The 25,737-nt window shown below is 37.4% G+C and overlaps 1 protein-coding gene across 1 annotated transcript; it reads left to right on the top strand.

Moving 5' to 3' along the window:
• Window positions 1–4,800: 4,800 nt before the first annotated feature.
• Window positions 4,801–24,082, top strand: EQTN (equatorin; the record flags this gene model as incomplete). The annotated part of the gene is made up of 8 exons (XM_081280196.1): window positions 4,801–4,807; window positions 5,043–5,234; window positions 8,600–8,686; window positions 10,462–10,515; window positions 11,160–11,204; window positions 12,155–12,214; window positions 14,501–14,654; window positions 23,791–24,082. 8 exons carry the CDS (start codon window positions 4,801–4,803, stop codon window positions 24,080–24,082), a joined length of 891 nt encoding a protein of 296 aa, XP_081136322.1.
• Window positions 24,083–25,737: the final 1,655 nt, after the last annotated feature.

The following is a 25,737-nucleotide window of genomic DNA, read 5'->3' on the forward strand; positions in this document are numbered from 1 at the left end:
GGCAGACCTTGAAGGAGAAGTTCACCTGCATCAGGTGGTCAATCCCTGTGGGGGGTGCCACAGGGAGTTCCCAATGCCACTTATCCCCTCAGGAGGCTACTGTGACAGTCCACACACAGCCCACAGGTGGCTGGTGATAGCAGGTTGCTGGGCCTTGCTCAAAATTACTAAATCAGAATCCAGAGAGTGAGATTTAGAAATTTGCATTTATTAGAGCACCTAATGCACTCCCTTGACTTTGATCACTGTAGGCCTTATTTATATCCATCTTTGAGTGCCACTGTATCAGTTCTGTATGGCTATGTAATAAGTCATAATAGATTTATTGGCCTAAAACAATACAGATTTAGTATCTCATAGCTTTTGGAATTGAGGAAGCTGGCCATGATGTAGGTGTACCCTGTTTCAGGATCTCTTACAAGGGCTACAATGAAGGTATCATCTGGGAAAGAATTCATTTCTAAACCCATGTAGCTGTTGGCAGGATTCAGTTCCTCGAGGGCTATTGGACTGAGAGCCTCAGCTGCTTATTAGCTAATGGCTCTGGGGAACACTCTTTGTCTTGCCACATGGATCTGCCCAAATGGCAGCTTACTTGACCAAAGTCAGCAAAGGGGATAATCCATTTATAAAATGCAAGTTACAATCTGGTTTGATGCAGTCATAAAAGTGGCATCCCATCACTGTTGCCATGCTCTAGTGGTTAGAAGCAAGTTACATGTTTCACTCATGCTTACAAAGAGGAAATTATCACAAAAGCAAGAGTAACTAGGAGAGGATCATGAGGGGCCATCTTGGAATCTGTTTTTAGAGTCAGTGGATGGTTGCAGGGCTGTTAGCAGCTAAGTATCATCTCCAGGTGATTTAGGCAACATGAGAATGGTTTCAGAATGAGAGAAATACTGTTACTGCTTTGTATTCTAGTTTCTTTTTTTTTTTTAAAGAGAGAGTGCGAGAGAGGGAGAGAGAAAGAATTTTAATATTTATTTTTTGGTTATCGGCAGACACAACATCTTTGTATGTGGTGCTAAAGATCGAGCCCAGGCCGCACGCATGCCAGGCAAGCGCCCTACCGCTTGAGCCACATCCCAGCCCTGTATTCTAGTTTCAAGCAGGGATTCAATATTCTAATTTAGCATACATAATAAAAGATGAGAATCCAGAAGGCACTATAAATTCCTGACAGTGCGACAAAGAAAGAAAAGAGATGACATTCTATTCACAAGAGGCTCCTTGGATTTTACTAAAATATTTTTGGTCTTTGAAAATTTAAAATCCTGTATGATAAGTAACTTGACCATTTTGATGAAACAGAGTTCATTATTAGTTTTATAAAATTATAAGGTTGAAGCGCTAATCATTTATTTAATTACTTATTCTATTTTATGCAGTGTGTGAACTTATTATTTGGATTTAAGGAAAATAATATTCAAAGTAAGGTTTTAAGCAAGGCCTTGTGGCTTATGTTCATGGGCCACAACAACTAATTAAGATCTTGTAGAATTTATCTGCATTTAATGAACTTCGTTCAAGGTAAGGATGACTAAGTCAACATTCTTTGAAAATATGTTTTGAACTATTCTGTAACATTGTTTTATTTCTGAAATTGTGTATGTCTTCAACTTCATTGCCTATTCTACTGACATGCTCTGCTTCTTAATAAAAGGGTATATAAGCTGAGTGTGATGGCACACACCTGTAATCTCTGCTACTATGGAGGCTGAGGCAGGAGGATTGCAACTTTAAGCTATCCTCAACAATTTAGTGAGAACCTGTCTCAAAACTGAAAACTTTTAAAACAGCTGGATATGTAGATCAGTGGTACAGCACCCCTGAATTCAATCCTCAGTATACATATATTTTTTAAAAAAGGATAAGTAAAAATCTTACCACTCCTAATCATTACATACATGGAAAGTTTAGTAAGTAAATTCAACCCAAAAGAAATGAAAATCTGGCCACTCTTAGTCCATATGTACTTGGCAAATTCAGATAAGTTCAACCCAATAGATATTCAACCCAATAGATATTTAAAGAATCCACTTTCTGTGAAATTTAATTTTCCAAATTTCCAGTTTAGCAAATTCAGAGTCAGAGAAAAGATAATTAGTTCATGATCATATGGATAAAAGTAATGGAGCTGAACTCAAATATAAGCCATCTTACTCTGAGCCCAATGGTCTTGTAGAAGAAGATACAAAAATAAGAGGGGGTTTATAATACAGATGTGATTAAGAAACATGAAATCATACATAAAATAAATCAAGTCATAGATAATATAATCCAATAACATTCTTGGAACTGACAATGAAGGTTTCTAAGGTTTTTGTTAAAGAATTAAAATATTATTTAATATAAAGAAAATGAACACACTCCTATAAAGGGAAGTTTCTAACATAATATGAGTAATAGACTATCTACTTTTATTGAAAAACTAATTACAGCCCAAAATTATAACCTTCAGGGAGGAAACATTCAATTTTTGTTTCCATAATCTCTTCCCAGTAAGTAAAAATGTTTCTATATTGTATTAGTAGGTTAGAGCGGCCAGAGCAAAGTTCCACAAACTGAGTGTCTTAACCTGCACCAATGTATCATCTCCTGGTTTGGGAGGCCTGAAGTCCTAGATCAAGTGTCTGCAGGTGGGTTTCTTCTGAAGACTGAGAAGAAGCACCTGTCCCAGGCCTCTCCCACCTTCTGGTGGCTTGCTGGCCATCTGGCTTTCCTTGGCTTCTGCTGCATCCCCTCGTCTCTGTCTTTATTTTATCTTCACATGACGTTCTCATTCTCTTTGTATGTCCCTCTGTGCAAATCACATCCTGTTTATAAGAACACCACTTATGTTATTTTAGGGCCCCATACTACTGCAGGATAATCCCATCTTAACAAATTGTATCTGCAGCAACCAAGCAAGGCCACATTTTGAAGTATGGAGGTTCGAGCTTCAACACAGGAACTTGGGAGCATACTATTGAGACATTTCAGAAGGAGGACGAATCAATGCACAGAGGAAAATTAGAATCAATATTCAAATTAACTGAAATAGTTTCATGAAATCTAACGTTATTTTTAAAATAAGTCTAGCACAGTTGGGCTCTACCAAGGCAATTACCTGTGGAGAGCATTTGTCATATCAGCAAATAAAAATAACTGTCCTGGGACTAGAAGAGGACTCAGCAGAGAGAGGAATATATGGTGAAACGAGAAAATTCTCTTTTGTGTTCAAAAATGCAAAGCTGACTTTTGGCACTTGAGCGCTTCCTGAACTAAGCACTCATTGACCAAGCACTTGCACATCCTTGACAGATTTGGGGCACACAGTGGTTGACATGTCTCTGGCTAGCTCTGTCTCCTGGGTATCATCAGGTCCAGCTAGTGGTTCCATGAGATGCCACTCCTCCTCCTGTGAAATTCGGTGCTTTACCAAGCTTCCTCATGGCTGTGTCCTCCAAAGCCCTGTGGTGGTTTGTAGCCCCATGGGGTATGCTTGCTTTAGGTTTTTCTCTTATGTTGCAGACTGTTAGAAAGATACCAAAGGAAAGGCCTCCAAAGGTCTGCCAGCTTTTTATTCATTCACATTCTTTCCCCTCTCCCAGCTTTCGCTTGACAATGAGCTAAAGGGTCTAAAAGAAAACCGGTGCTATACATGGATCCACTTGCCTTTGGTTGACTAAGGCTCCCATGCTGAGGCTTGCTAGCCTGACATCTTTTCCCTTTGACAAGTCCTCTCTGCTTCTTCCTCGCCTTAGGCAATTGAACTCTGCTGAGTCCATTTCTCTAGGTCATGTTCAGGATAGAACCAAAGGTTGGACTTAATTTGTGAGCTTTCTCTGCACTGGAAAACTTTCAAGTCCTTTCACAGTCATCCTGCATTTTCCTGATGCTTGTGGTATTTTGATTATCACTGTCTCTTGGTGTTGAGAGGCTATGATGAACTATAGCTAAAACTGAGATGGGAAGATAGGTGAGCCTTTAATATCATGAAGAAAAATTGAGTCCATTTGCTTTCCTGTCTTTATGGCTTATTACTTGAGATAGTATATGAATAATCTATGGTAATATTATATCAATAATCCATGAAATATTACTATTTATTCCTGAGTACTCTTATGACCACTTAAATTTTATATTCATTTATCAATCTGGTATGTGAAGTAAAACATGGACTTTGTGAATAGAAATATATGAAACAAAACAAAGATATTTTATATAGGATCTAGGTTTTAGAATCCCAAAATGAGAGTTCCATAAAATTTTCCCCAAGAATTATAGTTAATCCGTAAACCAGAACTTGCAGGGCATTTGGATTGAATCTTGCTTTCTCTGACTAGTTTTTAGCACATATTTTGATTGCACTTACCCCAAAGAACATATTGTAATTGTATTAAAACCAAAATGGTCACTTTTAGTTTTGCTACATAGAATATCAATGATTCTTTAAAACCCAGAAACCAATAATTAACATTATTTCTTGAAACCATTATTTATTAACTTTCAGAGAAACTCTCATAATGGTTTATTTGGAAAAAAAATACTAAAACCCATTTTAGTGCCAAAGATGAAATAGTATGGAGATCGAGTCACAAAGCTCTGGGGAACGCTCCCCAGCATTGTGACTCCCACGGGCAGTGATATCATAATGTCCTACTTAGTCTTAAGACCTCCTGTGACACAGGAAGGAAGATCTGAGGAGAAGTCACAGATCGCTGGATAAATCACAACAATTTCCCAATGAGTTTTATATTTTTTATTTTTTTATCTGGGTTTTTTCCCTCAGGGATTAGCAACCTAAAAGCAAACATGGAAGGTGAGTAGACCTTTCAAATATTACAGAATGGTAAATGTGAAGGATGACCCTTGACCATGGAACACTGGTATGTGGCAGTTTTGTACAGGATGGTGTAAAGTTTATCGGGGGACATGGCATTACTTAGATTTTAAATCACTTACTCAAATTGTTTATGAAACATTGAGGTGGAAAGTAGAAAGTTGCAAAGGAAAGCAACATATTTCTGATCCATGGTGTTTTGTATGTTTTTTAGAGCTTCCTGAAGTGAATTCTTCTGATGAAGATTATTATAAAGAAGATGAAAATATGGATAATAATATTTCCATAAGTGATGAAGCAAACAATGCTGAAAGTATTCCTTTTATACAACATGAAGAAGAAATACATATGGATAGTACTCCTGCTAATGAGAAAACTGGCAATTATTACAAAGATATAAAACAATGTAAGACTTTTAAGTTAATAGCATTGTATAAAAAAAGCTGCAACAACAATAGATTTTAACAGCTTTGATTTACCTTAACTCTCCTTTCTAAATGCCCATAATCTTTTGGTTGCCTACTTCTTAAATTCTGATTTACCATATACACTTTTCAGCATCTAAAATGAAATCCTTATTTTCCTACAGTTTATTTCCTGAGATGTTGAAACTTTAGCAGGGTTCTCCTGGAGATTATTCTAATGACTGTGGTTCATCACAGCATTGTGGCTACTTACCTCATTTGATGGTTAGTTAAGCAAAATGTATCCAAAGGGGTGTGTTGGTTCCATAAGGCTTGTGAAACAAAGTACCACAGTGAGTACTCATAGGCTCAAAACAGTGGAAATCTCTTCTCTCACAGTTCTGGAGGCTGGAAGTCCAAAATCCAAATATTAGTGGATCAAGTAAAGGCTCTCCCCAAAGCCATGAGGGGGAGGATCCTTCCTTTCTTCCAGCTTCTGCAGCCCAGGTGTGCCTTGGCTTGTGGAAGGAAGTCTCTCTTCAGTCTCTGCCTTACCCTCTTCACAGGGTGTTCTTCCTATGCCTCTGTGTCCACACTTCCTCCTCCTTGTAAGGACATCAGCCATCTGAGTAAGAGCTCACGCTACTGCAGTTGTCTTCATCTTAATTACATCTGCAACAAAGCTGTTTCCAAATAAGGCTACATTGTGAGGTACCAGGAGTTAAGACTTCAACATAAGCTTTTTTCGGAGGGGCTGGGAAGGGTGGACACAATTCAACCTATAACAACATTACTCTAGATGTTTGAAAGTTCCATTGAAATTCAGTCTTATAACTCACTATTCCTTTATATGGATTTACTTTCCGAAATTTGTTACAAGGTGTACTATTCTAAAAAGTAAAAAGTTCATAAGAAATTATTACTAAAACTAAAGACTAAGATCAAATTTAATTATTATGGGATCCTTATTAACATTAACCAAAGAACAACAGAAAAAATAATTAAGATATATATATATATATATATATATATATATATATATGTGTGTGTGTGTGTGTGTGTGTGTGTGTGTGTGTTTGTATATACATTCCAGTGCTTTCGAAATTATAATCAATAAGTTGTACTATTGTTTTCTCTTTTATTAATCAGTATCCCTCTTCTGTAGGTGAAAATACATCCCTAATCACAGAGGTGTGATAGCAGGAACAGAGGAAGGAGTAGTTCTAGGTGACCTCTGGAACACCTCTGCATATAGATATGCAGAACAGAAAAGTTCAAATACATCCTCTTCAGGATGTACCTCTTTTTGTACCAAACAGGATCTATAAATCAATTTGACAATTGGCAACTAATTGACAATTACTTTGATTTTAAAAACTCTGAAATTTTATACATAATATACACAAAACACAAATGAGCTTATACAAAGTACTTTTTTATTTTAATAAGTTTTGGCTCTTTTAACATCTACCTCATTATTTTTAATGGATACACAGTATTCAATAAAATGATGTTCATTAATATATCAGTTATCTCATTAGAGAACACTTAGATTATGTTCAATTCCCTCTAATATTCTTGATTATATTTCTCTTTGGCTAAAAGCTATATACTGAAATTGTTGAATATAAATATCTTATCTTTTTAAATATTGGTATTTACCCCAAATTGCTCTGCAAAAAATTATTCACCAGTTTACATCCCCAAAATTCTCCACAATGAATAACAACAATTATAATATTTGGTGAGATAAGTGACAAATATATTTGCTTTTGTAATTTGCACTCTAATTATTTGTGTGATTGGTATTTTTCTTGATCCTTAGTTGGTATTTTTAATTTACACATCTGTGACTTAACCTGTTAATATCTTGTCCATTTTTCTTAGTATGGATTTTCATTGATTTGCAAGGGCTCTTTCTATACATAGTATATTAACCTTGTTTCTATGATAAAAGTATTAACAATTTTCTCCCAGTCTACTGCTTATCTTCAAAATTGAGTATCATAGAGAAAATTTTGAGTTTTATAAAATCAATTATGTTAATTCCCTTATAATTCCTGCATTTTCTGTCTTGCTTAGACAGGCTTTATACAATCCAAGATGTTATATTTTCCTAACTTTTTATAATAATTTCCAACTTTTGTTTTTAACTTAAATCTAATGATTTTTTAATGTGGCATAATATATGTTAAGACATACTTTTCAAAGAGAAGAGCTGATTATCTAACACTGATTCTCTCCTTATGTGAGTCTCATATTTAATATGATCCCATTGTCATGTGAAATTGGGTCCATTGTTGCTCTATTTATTGTTCTTTATCTGAATTCTCTGCACGAAAATACCAAAGTATTTCAATTTTTTAATTTTTCTAACTCATAATATGAATGTTGGCCTGTGATTTTCCCCCATAGATCCACCTCAGAAATTTTATAACAAATTATGTATGTTAATGGTACTATCTTTTTCATGTTATGTGCTTAAAGAAATTAATACATTATGTAAACATGCACATGTATTTATGTGTGCTCAAAATTTTCTGTCATCCATGATATTTTGGAAAGAAGAAACACATGTTTATATATGTTCAGTTTGCAATTTTGCCCTAAATTATTTTTACCCCTTGGTTGAGTGAATATGTTCATTAGCTTTGAACTGTAACCAACCTGACAATGACACTTAGGATAGCATTCTTTATGTTCATGGGTAAATGGAAGTATATGTGGGAGACCTTATTTGTTGTTGATCCACTTGGTTTTTAAGCTGAAGTGTTTCATAGTCTCACAGAAGATACAAATGAATGTTTCTTCCTTGTTTTTTTGATAATATCACAAACAATGATTATATTGCATGTGTACAAATTTATTTTGGCATCTCTTCTGTAACAACATATTTTTTCCCAAGAATTTCCTCAATAATTGTTTCTTAAAGACATTCAGCTTAAGCATACTAGTTTGACTTTTTTAAATGAATTTTCTGTTTGACCCTGGCCCACTTTCATTTTGTTTTTGTTTTTTGCAATTCTTGGGATTGAACGCAGGGCCTTGTAAATGTGAAGCAGGTGCTCTATCACTGAGCTAATTTTCCATTCCTGTTTGATTTATGTTGAAACACGATCTCATTAAGTAGCACATGTTGACCTCGAAATGTAATTCTCACACCTCAGTCTCCCAAGTAGCTGGGATTCCTGCAGTGTATTACTGTGCCCTGTGTATTCCTCCCCTCATCCATCCTTCCTTCCTTTCTTACTATCTTTCTTGAAGATGAAAAATGACTCAACTATTTTATAAAATTAGTGAATGTGTTTTAAAGAAAAAATTCCTGTGAGAAAAAATTTAATGAAGATTTTTGATTTTATGTTTTCAGACGTGTTCACCACAAAAAATCCAAATGGTACAGAATCTGAAATAAATGTCACAGCAACAACCGGTCTGAGATTTGCTGTAAAGCACCGTAAGTCCTGAAAGGCACTATTGAACATGTGAAAGCTCTTAAAGCACCACAAGACACTGGTGTGTAGGAAAGAAGTCTTTGTTCCTAAACAGACTAAAATTCTCCCTCTAAAGTAGATGCTATGATGCATAGATCCAGCTACTTCTGGGTTATCCTTTAGGTTTTTCTCATTCTTCCTCCCACTCTATATCCTTAAGGCTCAGGTCCATTGCCCTGAAAATTTCAAAAGGCAGAGATGCTCTTACAATTCTAAACCTCATATTTTGGGTCTGCAGGGAAAGGAAAATCAAATAACTGAATTGAGGATTCTAGGAAATGATGCAACTTTCTTCAACCTACATTTTTGCTCCTTTCTACTTTGTAGACCTTCAAAAGCCTTCAACAGAGAGGAGAGAAGGATCCTGGCTATGGCAGTTTCAACACTGGGAAAACCCAGACTGAAAATTGCCCAATTATAATTAGGCATTGGCAATCATGGAATATTTCTGAGCAATTCCAAATTCTTTGTGAGACAGTGACATATCTGAGGCAAACATTAATTAGATACTCCCTTATAGGAACCTGGCTTGTGCATAGCAAACATCTTGAAGTATGTGGGATAAGAACCAGATACCCATCTCTCAAGCAGTGCAGGTACCTCACAACTCCTCAGGATGTGTGCTATTGAGAGCCACAGGCAACAAGAAAAAGCTATCCAAAACTAAATTGTATCCCCACAATCCAGGCCCCCAAGGGACTGTCACAAAAGTTGGATAGGGATAAGGAATTCCTGCAGTGTTCAAGGGGATTGTGATAGAGGAGACACTCTGTCATGGGAGGGATGCCCTAGAGGAGAGTCCCTGGAGGCAATGGAGATCTCCCTGATAAATTTGAAGATCACTGGCTGAAGTAGAGTCCCCAGTGCTGGCAGAGAAAGGGAATGAGCTGGTGCCACCAGATGCTCCTCTCCCAAGAAGAAGAAAATGATTGTCTAGCAGAGTTTAAAGATTCCTTAGCATTCATTTGAGTCTCCCCTGAGTCAGCATCAACTCTAGTAATGGGTTTCCCTTTGCATCCTTCCTTGTCAGCAGGATACCTGAAAGGGGTTTGTGGGCTCAGTCTGGATTCATTCTGCCTCTCTGTTCACTCCCCACTCCTGGGAAGGTCTGAACTCCATATGGAACTTGCACTGGCTCCTCCTGCATTCAGCAGTTAACTAGGATTGCCAACTACATGGGGGAAGTGGGCCTCCAGTCTCAATTGTTCCCACACCTGTCTCAGTGATGTACCTCCAGACAGACACATTATAGACTGAGATGGGTGCTGAATGAGGCCTGCCGATCCAATGTGCAATCCCAAATCCTTACATTCCAAACTGTTTCCAATTGACAAGGACACTCTTGGTGCCTCCTCTTCATGTAATCACATTGAACAACAACCAGGCTGCTCTGGACTGCAGCTGTCATTTTAAGGTTGTGCCTTGACCTTTGAAATCAAGTGTCTTAGCCAGTGATCTCCCAGACCTCCAGAGGAGCCTGGCCCCCTGGGCCTTGCTTTTTCTCTCTCTCAAGTTATAGGCATATTAACCTCGCCTCAGACAGCCCATCATCCCCAAATCTTATTCTTCAGTGCCTGGTCCTTTCTCCTCTGTAAGTTATTTCAGGAAAACTTCATCTTTCTCTTTCATCTCTTCTCTCTCCTTGTCTGTGTTGTATTTTTGCTTCAAAATATACTTAATATCGTAGATGTTTATCCAATATTTTCATATATTGATAATTCTTTATCTCTCTTCCTAGGTAAAATTGCCAGGATAACAACTGAAGAAAAACACTTTCGTCGCAAAAGGCCAAGTATTAAAACTACTATATTGTATTCATATCTGGATCATGTCATATGATTTAAAATTATAATATTCACCACTCTGAGCATTATGTAAAGGAATAGCATGCTTAAAGAATTTATACTACTACATTTTAAAGTCACTATAAAATCTTTTAAGTGGTAAATGTCTTGAGTCAAATTTCAGATGTTTCTGGCAAGGAGTAGGTACTGGGATTTTTATAAATTTTATTTTCAAAAAGTGTTATGTTTGTATCTACATAAATTACATACTGCTAAATGAACGTATATTTATATTGTATAAAAGAAAAGATTTACCAACTTAAAATATTTACATATATATCTGAGTTTTTGTTTATACACATATCAATGTATTAGATATATTTAAATGTAACTTAATAATAATGTAAAAATCTACCTGCTTGAGGAATAATATATATATGATAGAGTCAATGATACAGGCTTCCTAAATTATTAAAGGAAAAGGGATTTTGAGTGAAAGTTTACAAAATCAACACCACCACTTTACTTTTCTGCCAAGATTATTGTTCCTTAAGAAATATTTGTAAAATACAGGATAGGTCTACTCTAAAGTCTTGAACTAGGTGTCTAATTTAAGACAATGTATTCTTACTTATCATTTTTTTCCCTACAGAAACAACTCCAAATGTTCCAGATTTTTGGACAATGTTAGCTAGAGGTAAATTCATATCATAGGCAGCTGGGAAAAAATATTTGGTTCTCTAAAATCTTGTATAAGAAAGCCATGATTAGTCTAAATACGTACAGTGATAAGAATAAGTCAATGTTTTGTTACCATATGTAATAGCAGATGCCAAACAAACCCAGAGAGGTGCTAAAGAGAGTTTTTAATCCACTCCCCCAAAGGCTTATTCTCATATAGATGTTAAAATCTAGTTATTCAATTTAATTCATGATTAAAACTTTTAAATAAGGTTCTTGCACAATATAGGCCCTCTAGTGTTTGCAACAGGGTGCACATAAACATACAGAAATGCTTGTAAACATGCAAAATATTTATCAAGATATATACATGCACAAAATTTATATGTATCATAAATATATATGCATACCTGTCCAAATCAGTATATGCATGCATGTATAAATAAATGTATGTATGTGCACATGTAGTTATGTATATATACATGTACCACACAGATATACATGCATGCTAAATGTGAAATATATACAATATTCAGTCAAGCCTCACTGTTTGTGCATTCTGTATTTATACTCTGTATCATCTACTCACCATGATACCTTTGTCACTCAAAATCAATGCTTTCAGCATCTTCAAGGCCATTTAGACATCAGCAGAACTTCATATATTTTTAATGTCCTGATAAGTACACTCAGTCATCCCTTCAGCTGGCCCCCAAGTGTGGTGTTAAACTAGCTGGTTAATTTTCTTTAATGCAAGAAGGCAGTGATGTGTCTAATGGAGAAAATGTATGTAGTGGGTAAGCTTTCTTCAAGCCAGAGTTATTCTGCTGTTTACTGTGCAGAACATAATTACCATGAATATTGAGAACAGGACCTACATCCTCTGTAAACACATGATCATACACATATATTAATTTTACCTAGAGAATTTTATTTGCCATGACCATCAATTTATTGTTTTAACAGCTATAAATGGAACAACAGTGAGCATGGATGATAGAGATCAATTATTTCAACCAATTCCAGGTAAGAAGAGTACTTCAGTTAATAGATACATAAATACTCACATGTTTATTGTCCCTTGGTGATACTATTTTCCTAGGAAAGTGTAGTGCAGGCAGGAGGGTGTCCTGGTGGCCAACATCACATGAAAGAGGACATTTCCTGTTTTAGAAGAGTAATGATTCCTGAATATTATTCTTCAGTTACCAATTTGCAGACGAATGCTTCATAGCTTCTATTCCTGACCCAGAGAAACAAAATAGAGTAGTAGGTGAGTGGAAATACAGATAAGGCAGTCTTTTTTTCAAAAAAAAAAAATAGAAAAAAGAAAAGAAAGAAAGAAAAAGAAAAGCTTTAATTACAGAGGAATTTTAGGATTAGGGAAAAATTTAACTTAAAGTACATAGGGGTCCCACATCCTATGCCTCTTTATTTTCCCCTATTATTAACATCTTGCATGGGTGTGTCACATTTGTTAAAATTTATGAAATAAGAGTACAATTGGCTAAAGTCCATAGTTTACATTAAGGTTCACACTTTGTATTTTACAGTTCTTTGGGTTTTGAAAAATGCATAATTTCATGTGCCCATCATCAAAATATAATACACACGTTAGCTTTGTAAGAAACTACCAAACTGTCCTCCAGAGTGGCTGTACTATGGCACACTCTCACCAGTAATGAATGTGAGTTCCTGTTGCTGAATACACTTTATCTTAATGGAGTAATTGCATTTTTAAAACAACTCCTAATTTGAATGGACACTTTCATGAAAAAGCAATGTGTTAATTTTCCCCCAAATGCCTGTCCTACAAAAAATGATGGAAAAAGAAATATATCTGGTGATATATCCAAGACCTGTTACACCAGTTCTGTACTGAATTATTTGAAGAATGTTGCCATTTGCCTTGTGGTGCTTCAAGAAAATGGAGTGAGTCTTTTTTGTTTTGAAATGCTATCCACAGGGATCATTAATGCTGGGTCATTTTAGAAACGCTTTATTGTTTCTTTAACTGAAGTGATTAAATGTGGCTTGATTGATTTTCTGTCATTTGCTGAGCACACAAAGGGTATTCTGGTGCTTTAGCTGCATTATTATGTCAATCCTCACAGCAACTCCATGAAGTTGGATTTATCTCCATTTTATAGAGAAAGAAACTGAGGCTTAGAGCAAAAACCTACCCACACCTATAACTGGCTATTTCAGTGATTAGGAATTCCAAACTCTTCTCTGGTTCTGAACATGACCTTGATAAATGCACTATGAACAAGCCTCTTTAGAATGACTCTTTAAGGAGGCAGAAAAGCAACTTAGGAGAATTTTCCATTTTAACAATTTGTTGGATTATTCTCCAAACAATTGGTCTCAGAGTCAGCTAACAGCCATTGACTGCTCTCTACATCTCCTTCCACAAGGAAGAAGATCACACTTTGACCATTTTAAGTTTTATCAGAGAGCTCAGACATGGGAATTTGTTATTGCTTATTAACTATTACATAAAAGAAAGATCTTTGGACCATTTGGAATGGGGGTGGGAGGAACTGTGAAAAAAGGAAGTGATAACCAAGTTTATTAAGTCAGATGAATATTCAGGATAAGGTCAGATCTAGAAGTAAAGAGGCATTTTTATTACTAGTTTTAATAACTTTCTTCATGTCTCTGGATCCAGGCATCACTTTTTGATTTAACTTATTTTAGAAAGTTAAAAAAATGTCTGCATTTCTCGATGCAATGTCAAGTACACTAGATTTAGTCATCTCAGTAATTAAAGGCAAGCTTAGCCCTTAAACCTCATGGAGAGAGCCTGAACACACCATCCTTTTATTTCAAAGAACAACCAGTACATGTTGCAACAACAGAACATCACCCTCTTCTTCTGAAACACTGGTGCCTTGTGTGTACATTGATCATATTAATAGTCACCTCTACAGAGATGATCAATTACTTTAACTGGTTTCTAGGAAAGTCAGGGAGAAAGTCTGCTACATACACATTTTGACATCTGGTAACCTGGGTTTAAAGTCAGACTCTGCCACTTACTAGCTGTGTGCAAGGGGAAAATTCATGAACTGCTGAGATCCTGTAAAATGGAGCTAAGGACAGCTCCTCCAAGAGTGCTGTGAAGGGTAAAGAGGAAGGAGTGCTTGGCGTGGGAAGTAGCCTTCTCTCTGCATTGCCTGTGGTAGGAGAATGAGCAGTGGACACTGACGGTGGCGTGGGGCTTCTCTGCATCTTCTACCATCCTCAATCTCCAGGAAAACATCAAGAATCCACTCTTCTCCATTGCCTTTTTTTTTTCTTTCCTGTCAGAATATGATGTCAACACTACAAAAATAAGCAAATCAGACGATCTAGAGGATATCAAGATCAAATTAATGCTGGGTATCTCATTGATGACCCTTTTCCTATTTGTCGCTCTCTTGGCATTCTGTAGTGCCACACTGTACAAACTGAAGCAGCTAAGGTAAGCCCACCAACCTCTGCAGTGTTTATAACCGATGCATGCTGTCAAGCTCAGTCCCTCCTGTCCTGGGTAAATTGTTAGCATATTGTAATGCCTGAATAATGGAGCTGTCAGTCTTTCAGTGTGACTCCATTTCCTCTATTCCCAAGGAGCAGGGGGCCATCTCAGGCATCATCCTACTTGAACTTTTCCCCAATATTTTAAATCGTCAGCAATAGGGATGAAAAGAAAGCAAGGAACTGAGAGATGGGCGAGCCAGAAATGAAAGATGGAGACCAGGCAGAGATACATAGGAGAATTTGTCAGAGCTGAAAAATAAAGGCCATCTCTTCATAGATGGAGAGAGGCAACACAGGCTTGAGTTCTGGGACTTTTATGGGGCACGTTCAGGGAGGAGAGCCAGGTGGGTCATAATATAGGTGGTTAAGGGTGGGGTTGATATGAAGGAGTGGTGAGCCTTTCTCAGAAAGTCCCTTTGGGCGGGAAAGGGAAATTTTTCTTAAAATAGCAGCTATCACTTAAAATGACCATCCAGAAGCTAAGCAAGGAACTTACAAGGAATATGTATTTTCCCTTAATAGCAGATTTTCTTAGGGTCTAACATTTTTCACCAAAGCAAGCCTTGCCTGATACTCTTAGGAAAAGCAGATCCTCTGTCTCATTTGTACTTTGAAGTTTATCCATTTGTTCTTTCTCATAAAAAAAAAAAAAAAAAAAAAAAAAAAAACTAAAACCTGGGGCTGGAGTTGCAGCTCAGTGGCAGAGCACTTGCCTTGAAAGCCTGGGGCACTGGGTTCGATCCTTAGCTCCACATAAAAATAAATAAATAAAGATGTTGTGTCCATCTACAACTAAAATTTTAAAAAAAATCAACTAAAACCTGAATAAGGGGCTTGTTTTTTAAATTTTCATTTATTCAGTGTGACCGATTATTTTCAAAAATCCTAATAGAATTGCTTCATGTTCACAGTTAACAGTAATTCTTTTGATTGTTGTATTTTTAACAAATCATATTGAAAGACCTAAGCAACCTCATTTTACTTGGGACCTCATTTTGCTCTGAAACTTAACCCCTGACCTACTGCAGTCCTAAAGTCAGGAAATACCACAGAAAGCTCTATACAAACAGTTCTCTCGAAAAAAAGCCAGACAGTGATTGCCTAAGATAGACCAAGATATCGAAATATCTGAAATTCCAGACACCCCCCCCACCTAGGTGGGGTGACCAATATCTAAACCAGAAGCCCTTCAGCTTGGCATGTACCCCCCTTGGGACACCCTCATGGTTTAAACCAATCGTTTTTTTTTTTTATTGATTATTTAAAGCATTACATAGTTCATGATATATCATCTTTCATACATTTGACTCAAATTGTGTTTTGAACTCCCATTTTCACCCCAAATACAGATTGCAGAATCACATCTGTTACATATTCACATTTTTACATAATGCCATATTAGTGACTGTTGTATTCTGCTACCTTTCCTATCCCCTACTATCCCCCCTCCCCTCCCCTCCCCTCCCATCTTCCCTCTCTACCTCCCCTGCTATTGTTCAATTCTCTCCCTCTTTTTCCTTCCCCCTTGCCCCTCATAACCTCTTATAATTTTATGTATCATTGAAGGTCTCCTACCATTTCCATGTGCTTTCCCTTCTCTCCCTGTTTCTCTCCCCCCATTCGTCTTTGTTTACTGTAGTCTTTTCCTCATGTTCTTCCTTCCTGTTCTGTTCTTAGTTGTTCTCATTATATCAAAGCAGACATTTGGCATTTGTTTTTTAGGGCTTGGCTAGCTTCACTTAGCATAATCTGTTCTAATGCCATCCATTTCCCTGCAAATTCTATGATTTTGTCATTTCTTAGTGCTGCATAATACTCCATTGTGTATATATGCCACATTTTTTTATCCATTCATCTATTGAGAGGCATCTAGGTTGGTTCCACAGTCTAGCTATTGTGAATTGTGCCGCTATAATCATTGATGCAGCCGTATCCCTATAGAGCGCTCTTTTAAGGTCCTCAGGGAATAGTCCGAGAAGGGCGATAGCTGGGTCAAATGGTGGATCCATTCCCAGCTTTCCCAGGAATCTCCATACTGCTTTCCAAATTGGCCTCACCATTTTGCAGCCCCACCAGCAGTGTACAAGTGTGCCCTTTTCCCCACATCCCCGCCAACACTTATTGTTGTTTGACTTCATAATGGCTGCCAATCTTACTGGAGTGAGATGGTATCTTAGGGTGGTTTTGATTTGCATTTCTCTGATTGCTAGAGATGGTGAGCATTTTTTCATGTACTTGTTGATTGATTGTATGTCCTCCTCTGAGAAGTGTCTGTTCAGGTCCTTGGCCCATTTGTTAATTGGGTTATTTGTTATCTTATTGTTTAATTTTTTGAGTTCTTTGTACATTCTGGATATTAGGGCTCTATCGGAGGTGTGGGGGGTAAAAATTTGTTCCCAGGATGTAGGCTCTCTATTTACCTCTTTTATTGTTTCTCTTGCTGAGAAAAAACTTTTTAGTTTAAGTAAGTCCCATTTGTTTATTCTTGTTGTTAACTCTTGGGCTATGGGTGTCCTATTAAGGAATTTGGAGCCCGACCCCACAATATGTAAATCGTATCCAACTTTTTCTTCTATCAGACGCAGTGTCTCTGATTTGATATCTAGCTCCCTGATCCATTTTGAGTTAATTTTTGTGGATGGCGAGAGAAAGGGATTCAATTTCATTTTGTTGCATATGGATTTCCAATTTTCCCAGCACCATTTGTTGAAGATGCTATCCTTCCTCCATTGCATGCTTTTAGCCCCTTTATCAAATATAAGATAGTTGTAACTTTGTGGATTAGTCTCTGTGTCTTCTATTCTGTACCATTGGTCCACCTGCCTGTTTTGGTACCAGTACCATGCTGTTTTTGTTACTATTGCTTTGTAGTACAGTTTGACCTCCGGTATCGCTATACCTCCAGATTCACACTTCCTGCTTAGAATTGCTTTTGCTATTCTGGGTCTTTTGTTTTTCCATATGAATTTCATGATTGCTTTGTCTATTTCTTCAAGATATGCCATTGGAATTTTGATTGGCATCGCATTAAACCTGTAGAGAACTTTGGGTAATATCGCCATTTTGATGATGTTAGTTCTGCCTATCCATGAACAGGGTACATTTTTCCATCTTCTGAGATCTTCTTCTATCTCTCTCTTTAGGGTTCTGTAGTTTTCATTGTATAAATCTTTCACCTCTTTTGTTAGGTTGATTCCCAAGTATCTTATTTTCTTTGAGGATATTGTGAATGGAGTGGTTTTCCTTATTTCCATTTCAGAGGTTTTGTTGCTGATATACAGGAATGCCTTTGATTTATGCGTGTTGATTTTATAACCTGCCACTTTGCTGAATTCATTTATTAACTCTAGCAGCTTCTTTGTAGACTCTTTTGGGTCTGTTAAGTATATTATCATGTCATCCGCAAATAGTGATAGTTTAATTTCTTCTTTTCCTATTTTTATGCCTTTAATTTCTTTCGTCTGTCTAATTGCTCTGGCTAGTACTTCGAGAACTAAATTGAATAGAAGTGGTGATAGAGGGCATCCCTGTCTTGTTCCAGATTTTAGAGGAAATGCCTTCAGTTTTTCTCCGTTCAGGATGATGCTAGCCTGAGGTTTAGCATAAATAGCTTTTACAATGTTGAGGTAAGTTCCTGTTATCCCTAGTTTTTCTAATGTTTTGAACATAAAGGGATGCTGTACTTTGTCAAATGCTTTCTCTGCATCCATCGAGATGATCATGTGGTTCTTGTCTTTAAGTCTATTGATGTGGTGAATAGCATTTATTGATTTCCGTATATTGAACCATTCTTGCATCCCAGGAATGAATCCTACTTGATCATGGTGCACAAGTTTTCTAATATGTTTTTGTATTCGATTCGCCAGAATTTTATTGAGAATTTTTGCATCCAAGTTCATTAGAGATATTGGTCTGTAGTTTTCTTTCTTTGAAGTATCTTTGTCTGGTTTTGGGATCAAAGTGATGTTGGCCTCATAGAATGAATTTGGAAGAGCTCCTTCTTTTTCTATTTCTTCAAATAGCTTGAAAAGTATTGGTATTAATTCTTCTTTGAAGGTTTTGTAGAACTCCGCTGTATACCCATCCGGTCCAGGGCTTTTCTTGGTTGGTAGTCTTTTGATGGCTTCTTCTATTTCTTCTTTTGTTATTGGTCTGTTTAAATTGTGTGTGTCTTCCTGTCTCAATCTGGGCAAATCATATGCCTTAAGAAATTTATCGATATCTTCATTATCTTCTATTTTATTGGAATATAGGGTTTCAAAATACTTTCTAATTATCTTCTGTATTTCTGTAGTGTCTGTTGTGATATTGCCTTTTTCATCCCGTATGTTAGTAATTTGAGTTCTCTCTCTTCTTCTTTTTGTTAGCATGGCTAAAGGCTTGTCTATCTTATTTATTTTTTCAAAGAACCAACTTTTAGTTTTATCAATTTTTTCAATGGTTTCTTTTGTTTCAATTTCGTTGATTTCTGCTCTAATTTTAATTATTTCTTGTCTTCTACTACATTTGCTGTTGTTTTGCTCTTCCTTTTCTAGGTTTTTGAGGTGTTGCGTGAGTTCATTTATTTGTTGGTTTTTTCTTTTTTTGAGGTAAGAACTCCAAGAAATGAATTTCCCTCTTAAAACTGCTTTCATTGTGTCCCATAGATTCCGGTATGTTGTGTCTGTGTTATCATTTGATTCTAAGAATTTTTTCATCTCCTCCTTTATGTCTTCTATAACCCATTGATCATTCAATAACTTATTGTTCATTTTCCATGTTATGTAGGATTTTTCCTTCCTTCTTTTATCATTGATTTCCAATTTCATTCCATTATGATCAGATATGGTGCATGGTATTATCTCCACACCTTTATATTTACTAAGAGTTGCCTTATGGCATAATACATGGTCTATCTTTGAGTAGGATCCATGTGCTGCTGAGAAGAACGTATACCCACTTGATGATGGTTGATATATTCTATATATGTTGGTTAAGTCTAGGTTATTGATTGTGCTGTTGAGTTCTATAGTTTCTTTATTCAGCTTTTGTCTAGAGGATCTGTCTAATGGCGAGAGCGGTGTGTTGAAGTCACCCATAATTATTGTGTTGTGGTCTATTTGACTCTTGAACTTGAGGAGAGTTTGTTTTATGAACGTTGCAGCTCCATTGTTTGGTGCATACAAATTGATGATTGTTATGTCTTGTTGGTGGATGGTTCCTTTTAACAGTATATAGTGACCTTCTTTATCCTTCTTGATTAACTTAGGTTTGAAGTTGATTTTATTCGATATGAGTATGGCCACTCCTGCTTGCTTCCGAGGGCCATGTGAGTGGTATGATTTTTCCCAACCTTTTACTTTCAGCCTGTGTATGTCTTTTCCTATCATATGAGTCTCCTGAAGGCAGCATATTGTTGGATTTGTTTTTTTGATCCAGGTTACTAGCCTATGTCTCTTAATTGGTGAGTTTAGGCCATTAACATTTAAGGTTACAATTGAGATATGATTTGTACTTCCAGTCATGCTTCTTTATTTATTTATTTTAGTTTGGCTAGTTTTGCTTTTTGGTTATTCTTCTCCCCCTTTACTGAGATACCTCCTGCTGTTAGTTTTGGGCACTATTTTTCCATTCCTCTTCTTGTAGTGTTTTGTTCAAAATGCTTTGCAGAGCTGGTTTTCTTGCTGCAAATTCTTTTAGCTTTTGTTTATCGTGAAAGATTTTAATTTCATTGTCAAATTTGAAGCTCAATTTTGCTGGATATAGTATTCTTGGTTGGAATCCATTATTTTTCAGCGTTTGAAATACATTATTCCAGGATCTTCTCGCTTTCAAAGTTTGTGATGAGAAATCGGTCATTAACCTAATTGGTTTACCCCTGAATGTAATCTGCCTCTTTTCTCTCGTAGCTTTTAATATTCTCTCCTTGTTCTGTACGTTGGCTATCTTCATAATTATATGTCTTGGAGTTGGTCTATTATGGTTTTGAATGTTTGGGGTCCTGTAGGCTTCCAGGATTTGGCAATCCATTCCATCTTTCATCTCTGGGAAGTTTTCTAGAATTATTTCATTTAATATGCTGTCCATTCCTTTGGTTTGAAACTCTGTGCCTTCTTCTATCCCTATGACTCTCAGATTTGGTTTTTTTATGACATCCCATATCTCTTGAATAGATTGTTCGTGGGATTTAAGCATCTTTTCTGTGTTGACTATATTCTTTTCAAGTTGATAAACCTTGTCTTCATTATCTGATGTTCTGACTTCTACTTGATCAAGTCTATTTGTAATATTCTCGTTTGAGTTTTTAATTTGGTTTATAGTTTCCTGTAATTCTAGGATTATTGTTTGATTTTTTTTTAAGATCTCTATCTCCTGGTAGAGCTCGTTCTTTGCCATTTGAATTTGTTTGTTTAATTCATTTTCAAAATATACTTTTATTTCTTGGACTTGCTGTCTCATGTCTTCTCTAATATTCCTTTCCATTCGAGTTAGGTATGCCTTGAGTTCTTTCGCTATCCCTGTTTCTGATGTTTCTATGTCCTCCTGTAGAATTGGGTTGTCTTGCATTGTTTGTAATCCTTTTTTCCCTTGTTTTCTCATGTTGTCCACGTTACTTTCCAGCTCTTTTTGATTGTCGTGTTTCTGCTCTCTTCTATAGATTTGTTTTGTTTCTGTATTACTCTGATGTCTCTCCTTTGTGTTGTTAAACTATGCCTGCTAACTTGGATTCCGCTGGGAAGGAATTCCGACGTCCGAGCTCCAGTGATGACACTACTCTGCTATGACGGGCCCCAGTCTCCTTGCCGGGGTGCCCTAATGGGGGGGTGTGACTGGACTGTCTCTGTTTGGTTTCAGCTCCCTGTCGCGGCAGGCGGGCAGTCTCCAGCCGCTCAGTATCACAGGCCGCGAGCAGGTGATCAGTCGCCAGTGGGTGGGCGTTCTCCTACCGCCCAGTTACGCGGGCAGTGGGTGAGCTGTCGCCGGCGGGCCTGCAGTTTACAGCTGCTCAGTCGCGAGGGCCTTGCCTCTAGTCTCCTGGTTTCTCCTGCTAGTCTTGGTTTCTCCTGCTAGACCAGATTTCCCCTGAGTGATGGTTCTCGGCAGTTCAAACTGTACTCTGGGCCTGCCGTTTGTTGGGTGTGGAGGGTGGCTATTGGGAACCCCGGCACTCTATTGTTTTGTTTCCCTTGTGGTGAATAGAACTGTACCGCTTCCTTCCCCGTCTGAAATCCCGAACTCAGCCCGGGGGTCAGTGCGGGCTAGGCTGGCGGGATTCCACTTCGTGGCAACCACTTATCTCCCTGCTTGCTAGTTAATCCCTTGTCTGCAGCGCCACGCCTCTGTAGCCGCGGGGCAGGCCGCGCGAATCACACAGCCTGGATCTCCGGGGTCACACCGTTGTCTTTTGGGATCCCCGGCTCTCTATGGTTTTGATTTTTTCTGTTTGTTTACCCCTCCCCCGGCGCTGGCTAGACAGGTTTTGTTTTGGCTGCTGATGGGAGGGGGGGGTTGAAGGTCAGGTGCCTCTAATTCTCCCTTAGTCTTTATGCAGGCTCACTGTGATACTCCCTTCCCCTGAAAGTCTAGGAGAGAATTTATGCGAAATCCCCCTATGTATGGGGGCTGAACTGAGTGACACACACCTGTCTTGTTGTTGCAATCTGTCGGAGAGTGGCGGTGGATACTTCAGCTCTCCAAGATGGTGGCCGCTGGTTGCCTTAGTGGAGTGTCCCTTGTGGGGCTAAACCAATCGTTTTTAAGAGCATCAACCCCTTGAACTAACCAATAATCCTTTCCAGCTTCTTTCCCGCCACTTGATATGCTAATCATGTTTTAGAGTTGTTTTATGATTTTCCCGGCAGTGTGTGATGATTTGCTAAGAGATGCTACGATGTATGTTAAGTCCCTGCCTTCCCCAAAGAGTGTATAAAACTGCTGCAAACCTGGGCTCAGGGCCTCTCAGCATCACCAGCTGTTGTGTGCGCGAGGACCAAGCTAGCTCGCAATAAACACAACAGCTGGTGATGCTGAGAGGCCCTGAGCCCAGGGTTTGCAGCAGTTTTATACACTCTTTGGGGAAGGCAGGGACTTAACATACATCGTAGCATCTCTTAGCAAATCATCACACACTGCCGGGAAAATCATAAAACAACTCTAAAACATGATTAGCATATCAAGTGGCGGGAAAGAAGCTGGAAAGGATTATTGGTTAGTTCAAGGGGTTGATGCTCTTAAAAATGATTGGTTTAAACCATGAGGGTGTCCCAAGGGGGGTACATGCCAAGCTGAAGGGCTTCTGGTTTAGATATTGGTCACCCCACCTAGGTGGGGGGGGTGTCTGGAATTTCAGATATTTCGATATCTTGGTCTATCTTAGGCAGTCACTGTCTATGGCTTTTTTCGAGAGAACTGTTTGTATAGAGCTTTCTGTGGTATTTCCTGACTTTAGGACTGCAGTAGGTCAGGGGTTAAGTTTCAGAGCAAAATGAGGTCCCAAGTAAAATGTGGTTGCTTAGGTCTTTCACATATATTTCTTTAGTCCATTAAAACTCTGATGCTAAGTATTTAATCCCTCTAATTCCATGTCATTTTACATGTTTCTTATTACTCTTTAATTTAAAAAAAACATTTTTTCTTTTATTTAGTTGTACTGGTAATTCAATCCAGGGGCACTTTACCACTGAGCCATACCCCAGCCATTTTTATTTTGTATTTTGAGTCAGAGTCTTGCTAAGTTGCCCAGACTGGCTCCAAACTTGTTATCCTCCTGCCTCAGCCTCCCAAATAGCTGGAATTGCAAGCATACAGCACCATTTCCATCTTATTAAACTTCATTGTTTCAGTAAATAGGTTTCTACATTCTAGTCTTAAGGTTTAAAAATGCTTCATCTACATAGGCTTTAAATATGATAAGATTACTATTAAAGAAAAGCTATATCATTTACATACTGTTATTAATGAACTAGTACATTGGACAATTATATTACAATTCAATTATATTTTATTTCTTATAAATAAAATATAATTGAATTATATTGAATTAGTTACAAATGTGCACACTTAAACACAATTTTTGTTATCTGTTCTTTTTTTTTCAGTTATAAAACTTATGACAGTCAATACTCCATCAACCCAGAGCTGGCAACCCTGTCTTACTTTCATCCATCAGAAGGTGTATCAGATACATCTTTTTCTAAGAGTGCAGAAGACAGCAGCACATATTTGCATGCCACTTCTCCAGAGCTGAAACCATCAAGAACAAGGATATCAAAATCTAAAATCATAACAGATGTGGTTTCCACATGCTCAAATGATGCAGGCTTAATTGAGGCATCATGTTTACTAATTAACCGTGAAGAGTTGTGTGAGGACAGCCATGAAGAGAAATAGATAACTTTAATTCTTTTGTCATAAAAAAAATGATCTTTGTGTCTCACATTAATGTCATCATTTTGAAATTGCTGAGACATTTAATTTGTTTTTCCATTTTATCAGACTGAGATCTGGGCTGCTCACCACTTGAAAACCAATTTTTATTTGGTGAGAGTTGGTTGAAATGAATCAGGTTTACTGGATGTCCAGCACTTTGAAAGATGGTGGGGCCTACTGTCCTCAAAGCTCCATCTTAGGGGATCCAGGGAATAAAGTACTTTTGTAGGAAAGAAAAGGCAGGCAGGGGCAGAAATGCTATATGTTGAGCGAGGTCCTTTTTTAAAAACTATTTTTAGTTGTAAATGGGCACAATACCTTTATTTATTTTTATGTGATGTTGAGGATCAAACCTAGTGCCTCACTTGTGCTAAGCAAGTGCTCTACCATAGAGTTACAACCCCAGCCTGAGTGAGGTCTTTATTATCCAGGGCATGTGTTCTCTTTTTCCTTCTTCTCTGAAACATTGCAGTGGACCTCAAACTCCTAGGGGCTAATTCTTACAACTCTTTTTAGACAAATGTTTCTTTTATGCAAATTAGTCCTTATAACTGTGTATATATGCTTTGCTTTAGTTGATGCATAGAATTAAAAGAACCAGGAGTGGCATTGTATATTTTCCTATTATCTGAAGGTAACCAGATGTTCTGGTCTCTGTAAATCTAAAAAAAAAAAAGATTATATAGTAGTTAACATCTTAACCCCATTTAGTTGGGGTTATTCTTTAGAATTTAGAGTGCCAGGGGAAAAGGATGAGATGTCAAAAGAATTAAAGAGGGGAAGATACCTTGCAAAAAACAAAAATCAGAGAGAGTAAGCAAAAGTAACTGTCAAGGACAACTCCCAAAGGAGTGGTCACTGTTATGATTTCCCACTGTAGATCCTTCATTACATTTCTATGGAAAGTAGGCCTTTGACTCAATTCTGGTTACTTCCTGCTGAATGCAGAAGAAAGGAGATTTTTGGAATAGAAGGCTTTGACATGGTGAAATACATAATTTTTGTTCTCATTTATTTTTCCTTAGGGAAAGGGTGGTTCATTTGCATAGTTTTTGTAGTATAATACAATAAATCCTTATGTAGGTTCCCATTATTATTATTAGGGGTGTTAAACATTCTTCAAGGATGGATCTGTTCTCAGATGGCATCTAAGAAAATAAATTTGAAAACAAGTCTACTCCTTGTAGAAAAGGAGTTTCATATTCTAAAGTCTTTGGTAGTCAAGTGGCCTGTCATCTCATTTTATCAATGCTCATTTCTACTTAGGATGAAATATCAATGTATAAGCAGCAGAATGTATTCACAATTTTCCAGCATCCCTGCCCACAACTTTATCATTCTTTTACCAAGGAATCATCAGATTCCTTTAAGTTAGCAATATACTCATCATCACTTATCTTAGTTATATTGTTCTTTGAATATGTATTTTAAGATTCTCTGCCAAGGTGTAGTTCCAGGCAGGATATGGAGAAAAGGGGCAGATGTACTTTCCATTGGCAGAGCTCACTTGACTCTAGAGCGATGGACCCCAAGGCTTTACTCCTACAAGCTTGCCTCCAGGATGGAAGGGGCAGAATGGCTGATCCATCAGGTGGGCAAATCTTGAAAGAGCAAAG

Source organism: Spermophilus citellus (assembly GCF_964194105.1).
Source record: "Spermophilus citellus genome assembly, chromosome: 2".
NCBI classification, from domain to species: Eukaryota; Metazoa; Chordata; class Mammalia; order Rodentia; family Sciuridae; genus Spermophilus; species Spermophilus citellus.